The sequence below is a fragment of the Morone saxatilis genome, unplaced genomic scaffold (genome assembly GCF_004916995.1).
Source record: "Morone saxatilis isolate NCDOM2014 unplaced genomic scaffold, NCSU_SB_2.0 Contig4, whole genome shotgun sequence".
Classification (NCBI taxonomy): Eukaryota; Metazoa; Chordata; class Actinopteri; family Moronidae; genus Morone; species Morone saxatilis.
This window is the reverse complement of record NW_023339984.1, coordinates 18499102-18505821: the sequence shown is the minus strand read 5'-3', so window position 1 is coordinate 18505821 and position 6720 is coordinate 18499102. Positions and strand designations below refer to the sequence as shown.

General features: G+C 39.5%; 3 protein-coding genes across 3 annotated transcripts in view; 2 read left to right on the top strand and 1 right to left on the bottom strand.

Annotated features, from left to right (window-relative positions):
• Nucleotides 1-124: 124 nt before the first annotated feature.
• Nucleotides 125-3019, top strand: LOC118337992 (zinc finger protein 239-like). The gene is made up of 2 exons (XM_035675152.1): nucleotides 125-700; nucleotides 1125-3019. Exons 1-2 carry the CDS (start codon nucleotides 572-574, stop codon nucleotides 1977-1979), a joined length of 984 nt encoding a protein of 327 aa, XP_035531045.1. The 5' UTR covers nucleotides 125-571; the 3' UTR covers nucleotides 1980-3019.
• The window catches only part of LOC118337966 (atrial natriuretic peptide receptor 1-like), a 13734-nt gene continuing 9144 nt past the window's right edge, over nucleotides 2131-6720 (top strand). The window contains exons 1-2 of the mRNA XM_035675124.1: nucleotides 2131-2142; nucleotides 3060-3074. Of these exons, the coding sequence (XP_035531017.1) occupies nucleotides 2131-2142; nucleotides 3060-3074 (27 nt within the window). The remainder of the gene's footprint in view (nucleotides 2143-3059; nucleotides 3075-6720) is intronic.
• LOC118337997 (nephronectin-like) lies at nucleotides 5848-6714 on the bottom strand. The gene is made up of 4 exons (XM_035675157.1): nucleotides 6599-6714; nucleotides 6275-6462; nucleotides 6109-6193; nucleotides 5848-6018 (listed from the first exon to the last, which is right to left on the bottom strand). The coding sequence occupies exons 1-3, from the start codon at nucleotides 6648-6650 to the stop codon at nucleotides 6188-6190; spliced, it is 246 nt and encodes an 81-aa protein (XP_035531050.1). The 5' UTR covers nucleotides 6651-6714; the 3' UTR covers nucleotides 5848-6018; nucleotides 6109-6187.

The following is a 6720-nucleotide window of genomic DNA, read 5'->3' as shown; positions in this document are numbered from 1 at the left end:
TCGTGAGGTGTCAAAAGATTCCCATGCCTACTTTATATTATATATTCATTATATTTAAATCTCCAGCAGGGGGCGACAGCTGAGTTTGTACCGTAAAACCTCTAATAAACCTTTAATAAACCTCTAATAAACCTCTAATAAACCTCTAATAAACCTCTAATAACTGCCCGGTGTTTTATTCCTCTCTCTCTGTTTATAAATCATCAGTTTGAATTTCAATAAAGAGAGGAGGTCGGTGGGGAGAGAGGGAGTAAAGAGGGATGTATTATTTATTTTAACATGTGGTATGTGATCCTTAATGAATGTGGATGTTGAGGCAAACCAGTAAAATATTTTAAAGGTTTAACGGTAATTACGGTATCCCACCTTGTGATTGTGAATGTGTCAGAACAACGAGTTAATTTATTTCAACATCACACTGAAAACAGAATAAATAACTTCTAACTTCACTAAAACAAATACTGAGGAGACTTTATGGACGTTGTCATGAAAATAAAAGTGTGTGTACTATTTAAACTCATCTCTCCTCACCTGTTGTTGCACACTGAGTGATTGTGAAGGTCTGTGTCTGATGTCAGAGCTGAATGGCGGGAAGAGAAGCATCAGACGAGGAGGAGAGAGAACGCCGTCGGCCGTTTTGTGTCCCGTCAGGCCCGCCGTGTCTTCCACCGAGGAGGCCGACATGAGTTCTTCCCAACAGGTGAACTGGTCTGAACCGTGGTTGGATAATGCTATCGCTAGCAAAGTACCTAAAATATATCGGTGTCAGTTCAAGAAAATGAGTCATCTTCCATGTTTGTTCTCGAAGCTTCGTGGGAAGTTTATTTTAAAGGTGTAAGAAAACGTAATATATTAACTTTTTGTTATTTCTGTGAACACAAAATCAAATAGTTATTTTTTTAAGTTTAGATTATTATTTAAGATCTAAACTCTGAAGAGCTGAACACAGTCGAGTATTTAAAGAAGTCATGAGCTTGCTATATTTAAATAATCTATTAAAAAGTTAAATTAAGTAAAACTGATTTAGTTTCTTTTCCACTGATTTGAGTCATTTATTCTATAAAAATAGTGAAACATTGCTTCCCGCCCTCCACAAACGTCTGCTTCTGTCTCTGTCGCCATAGAAACCAGGAGGATCGAAGAGGCCCAGACCTCACCGCTGCCAGCAGTGTGACAAAGTCTTCACCTCCACACACCACCTGAAGGATCACCAGAGTGTTCACACGGGAGAGAGACCCTACCACTGTGACCTCTGTGGGAAAGCTTTCACTCAGTTAAGCAGTTTACGGACTCACCGTCGCATCCACACGGGAGAGAAACCGTACAGCTGCGACCAGTGCGGGAAGTCTTTCACTCAGTCCAGTACTTTAAAACTCCACCGGCGCAGACACTCTGGAGAGAAACCGTACAGCTGCCAACAGTGCGGGAAGAGCTTCGCCGATTCATTCTCGTGCCAACAACACCAACACGTCCACACCGGAGACAAACCGTTCCAGTGTCCGCTCTGCTCCAAAACCTTCCTCACACGGTCCAATCTGACGAGACACCGGCGCATCCACACGGGGGAGAAACTCTACACCTGCGAGCTGTGTGGGCGGAGCTTCAACCACTACTCATCGTACACAGTCCACCAACGGATCCACACGGGAGAGAGACCCTACCGGTGTCGCTTCTGTGACAAAACCTTCACGTCATCGACCAACCAGGCCGACCACGAGCGGGTCCACACCGGGGAGAAACCCTACAGCTGCGACCAGTGCGGGAAGAGTTTCAGCCACATCACCACCTGCCTGCTGCACAAGCGCGTCCACACCGGGGAGAAACCGTACCAGTGTCAGTACTGCAGCAAAACCTTCATCACGTCGTCGAACCTGTCGAGACACGTGCGCACTCACACCGGAGAGAAACCGTACTGGTGTGAACGGTGTAAGAAACACTTCTCCTTCTCCAATCAGTTGAAGAGACACCGCTGCGTCTGAACTCGAGTCACACTAACTTTATTTACATCAACATATTTTCACATGAGCTGGTTTTGGCCTTTTTCAACAGTTTGAACTTAAAGTCTCCACGAAGGGAAGCGGAGAGCTGTTAGCTTCCTCATATTTACTGTTTCCTGTAAAACAAGCAGCTATGGAGGGACTCGTGAGGGATATTGATTACCGTTTACAGCAGCCAATAGAATGTGTGTTACCTCCAGCATCCCGGGGCTGAGGCAGTTAGTTTAACTGCACAGCTGTCCGAGCTAACAGCAGTTAGCGGTTCGCTACTTATACTGTTTATAATATTTCCATCAGGAGACTCTGTGAATGACCTCAGTACTGTAACGTACAAATGTAATATCTCCATCCAGTTTTCTGTGTTGTTTTCCACCGTTTGAGCTTCAACCTGCACACGATGATAATAATGTTCTTGTTGTCTCTTCTTCTGGTTCTCTGACTGGAGACTCGCCTCGTGCTGCTAAAGATGAACCAACTCTTAATAATCACATAACGACTGGATGAAAACCAGCTTTCATTCACATTTTCTTCTGTTTAATTACTCAAAATTCACTTTAAATGACACATTTTGATGGGAACTCGAGTACTGTTGAATGTTGGACTGTGTGACTCTTTAATGTCTCTTTACTGGTTCTTTAATTATCTAATAATGTCCTAATAATTAGGGCTAAAACGATTAGTTGATTAATTGATTAGTCATTGAACAGAACATTAATTAATCAGTCACTTCAGGAGTGTTTTTGGGATTGTCGAGTCATAAAATGTCTAAACATGTTTTTTATTTACAGATTATTTATATATTGAATATTATTATTCAATATTGAAATGATTGGTTGCTGGAAAAGACACGTAAGACATCAATAAACCTTTTTATGTACTTTTTTGTATGTTTATGTTAATTTTAAAAACATAATGTACCAAATAAACAGCTTGAAAAGAGACTTTAAGGTGTAATAACTTTATATAATTTCATCTGTAATCATTTATAAAGGGATCATATGATTAAAACTAATAACTAAAGCTTTAAAGCAATGTAGTAAAGTTCAGTATTTCCCTCTGAAGTGTGGTGGAGTAGAAGTATAAAATGGATAAAGTTAAATACAATGTTTTGTTATTTCTTTGTTTATTATAAAGTTTGATTCGTACATACATGTGAACATGTGAAGTGTCGGTATGAGTGTTATTATAAAAGCAGAAGAGGTGCAGTGCTCTTCAGCTCCAGCAGGGGGCAGAGAAGGTTTGATAATGAGAATACGATCCAGTGAAAGAGGAAACAGAATTTGTTTGATGAAGAACTAACATTTCCCCGCTTCTGCAAATCAGGTGACGCCCAGATATTTCTGAATATTAGAGATTATAATAATAATAATAATAATACAAAAGGACAAACACACACATAAAAGAACAAAATAACGACACCAACTCAAAACAATGAGTTAAAAAGCAGCAAGATCTAATTATTTCTATTATGATTATTGATTATTGATTCAATCACCTACATATAGAATAAAGCTTTAGAGTTTATACACTGTTTAATGAGGAGATCTTACAGATTATAGCTTTAACTACATTTATATTAACTATTGCTTTTAGCATGAACTTTTATAATAAAACATTAAAAAATTGCAAAAATAGAGATCTTAAGGGAAATTAAAGAAAATTAATATAACTAAAACAGTTTTAATTTTTCTTTTTAATGTTTAAAGATATTTACACACAATTAAAAAAGAAAAAATGAAAAACAATGAAACTACCTATAAATACAGACGAACGCTATATATACTATACTATAATACAAAATACTCTTTACAGCAGAGTGCTTTAGTTGTTGGATTTTATTACTTTTAACTCTGAAATGTTAAAAGTTAGAGAACTGTAATAAAAGTTCATTATCTGTGAAAAATTACCAGTATTATTGCTGTTTACAACTGATAAAAACTGTATTTGGACTAGTTTTACCAAGCTCATACACTGATAAACAACTTTATTCAACTTCATCATTATACAACATATCTGTCAGTTTACTAATCCATTAAATTTATACAACTAATACTTTTACTGTTAATGTCACTGATTTAACATAATTTAAGAAATATATAACAGTATTAAACTGAATTTAAACAGTTTATATAAATAAACTGTAAAATCGCAAAAATATATAGATTTTGCCAATGTATTTTATGTAATTTTATGATTATTTACAGTCCAGATTTTTCATATTATTTTACATTGAACATTAACATTCTTTGTATTTAAAAATTACAAATAACATTGTCAAATAGACGTAAACATACAGAAGTTTTTACTTCCCAGTAACAGATCTGATCACACACAGGAGCGGCTGTTCAGCATCAGGGAGAGTGGGAGGGAGGTTATTGTGGTGATTACAGGTTAATGAGCAGGGCAGTACCACACTCACACACTCACACTCACACACACAACACACACACACACACACACACACACACACACAGGAACAGAAAGTTAAATCACAGGTTTGACTGTGAGTCTATAAACTGAGGAATCTGTTAAAGCACCAATCAGGCTGCTCCGCCCATCAGTGTGTGTGTGTGTGTGGTGTGCGCGTCTAAAGCCAGATGTTCAACACACAAATCAGTTCAGACAGACGACCGCCCCCTTTCTCTCTCCTCTTCCTGCAGGTGACGCTGCAGGAGGTCGGTCAAAGGTGGAGCTGAAAGAAGATTCATTGATCTGAGTGTCAGCGTGCGGTGGAGGTGTTACCTTCACTGATACAGTACATAGTAAATTAATAGAGTTGTTTCACATCTCAGAGGAAACTTTAGCTTTAGATTCTTTATAAATGAATTTTTTTTACACACAGAAAGACTAAAAGACTGAATTTATTAAACTTACATAGACATATTGTTTGTATATTATATATTAAAACTGAACAATGAACCCAAACAGTGAACTCAGTAATGATGGATCAATACTGAGCAGATTATTTCCTGTTAAAAAATCTTAATAAACTGATGTACAATACAAACAGTATGTAAATGTGTTCATATGATAAACGTCTGTAAATCTTCATCAGTCGACTGTGAACTGCTGACAGAGACGGATTGAATTATTAACTTTATCAATACAAATTAAAAATGTCAGTAAAAACAAACATATTTACAGAATCAGATAAAACTGCATGTGACAATATGAGTCGTTCAGAAGAGACTGAGAGAAATCTATTAACAATATTAAAATAATGAGTATTATTTTGTATTTGGTCAAATTAAACTTTTAAGTGTCGATTGTTTTCCTTTAATAACAGTCTGTCCCTCCAGGAAGTCAGTTAATCATCTTCCAACCAATCACAGCGACTCTTCTGCGTCACATTTATCCTCCAAACACTTTGATTTTATTCTCACTGGAACAAGTTGAACTTTCACTGCAACAAAACTAGTTTTAAACAGCTGCAGTGAAATCAGACGTTTTAATGCTGCAACAATCCCTAAAATATATCAGATACAGATCCTGAACCTCCGTCTAATCCTGATCAGGTCCTGGATCAGACTTCAGACGTTACCGTGACTGAAAGATCCGTTTTAATGTTTGAAATTAAAACACTCTTTTAATTTTTAAACTGGTTGTAAAGCTCCTTTATGCCGCTGTTTATAGAACAACAATCAGTGAGAAATAAAGGGAAAAAAAGAACAAAGAGAAACAGAAACAAATATTTAACCTCAACAAAAGCAGTTCAGTGAATGTTTGAACCTGCAGACCAACTGCAGGACTGACGGAGGTCGGAGGTCACAGTTCAGCCCGTCGTTCTCAGAGCGAGTTTATCGTCTGTCCACCTGCAAGTAAACCTCCTGCTGCTTCCTCTCGGAGACCCTGTTTGTTTGTTTGTTTGTTTGTTTGTTTGTTTTCCTTTAAAAGAAACTGAAGGTCCTTTAAGTGTCCTCGCTCTGCTGCGACGTCATCGACACGCCCCCTGTCTCAGCGTGACATCATCAACAGCGATCTGTCCTCGCCGTCCTTTCCTCCGCTCGGCCTTCAACAGCACCTGCACACACACACACCTGCTGTCAACAACAACAACAACAACAACAACACAAACACACAAAACAAATCAGTTCCTGTGTGTGCGTCTCACCTTGTTCAAAGAGCGCGTCGTCAAGGTAACCTGTGTGTGTCTCCAGCCGTGCCCACCTGTCCGGCTCCAGAGGGCGGGGCTATACCTGTCGACAGGAGGAGGAGTTATTGTTATTGTTGTTATTATTGTTGTTGTTGTGTCTGCGGCGTACAGTCTGCTCCGCTACCTTTGGTCTGCGTCCGCTTTTCCTGACAAACAGCTGAAGCACGCCCACCTGATGCCCCGTCAGCCAATGAGAGAAGGAGAAACACAGGTCGCCGTGGCTCCAGGGCGGGAATATCTGGACGGCCAGTCGGGCGCCGCGGACGCTCCTCTGACCCGCCTTCAGCTCCGGCACCGACAGGTAGCGCCCACCTGAGAGCCCGTTAATGACGCAGTTCAACTAAAAAGTACAGCGACTACTTCTACTCCATTACACCTGACCCCCCCTCGCCTCACCTTTAATGTGTAACAGTGAACAGAGAGCTTAAATAACAATCAAAGATTTAACCTGCGGGGTTGTGAACAGTCGCCCAGTGGAGATCTCCTTCTCTGTCGGACATCCAGTCACACAGGCCGTGATCAAAGGTACACCGGAGAGCCCCGACCTCTACACACACACACACAGAGACA

What these genes read in the sequence shown, in the direction of transcription:
- LOC118337997 (XM_035675157.1), bottom strand. Translation starts at nt 6,650, where the DNA reads ATGTCCGACAGAGAAGGAGATCTCCACTGGGCGACTGTTCACAACCCC. An exon ending in GACTGTTCACAACCCCGCAG is followed by an intron (nt 6,463 to 6,598) that starts GTTAAATCTTTG and finishes ACGGGCTCTCAG; the next exon opens with GTGGGCGCTACCTGTCGGTG.
- LOC118337992 (XM_035675152.1), top strand. Translation starts at nt 572, where the DNA reads ATGTCAGAGCTGAATGGCGGGAAGAGAAGCATCAGACGAGGAGGAGAG. An exon ending in ACATGAGTTCTTCCCAACAG is followed by an intron (nt 701 to 1,124) that starts GTGAACTGGTCT and finishes CTGTCGCCATAG; the next exon opens with AAACCAGGAGGATCGAAGAG.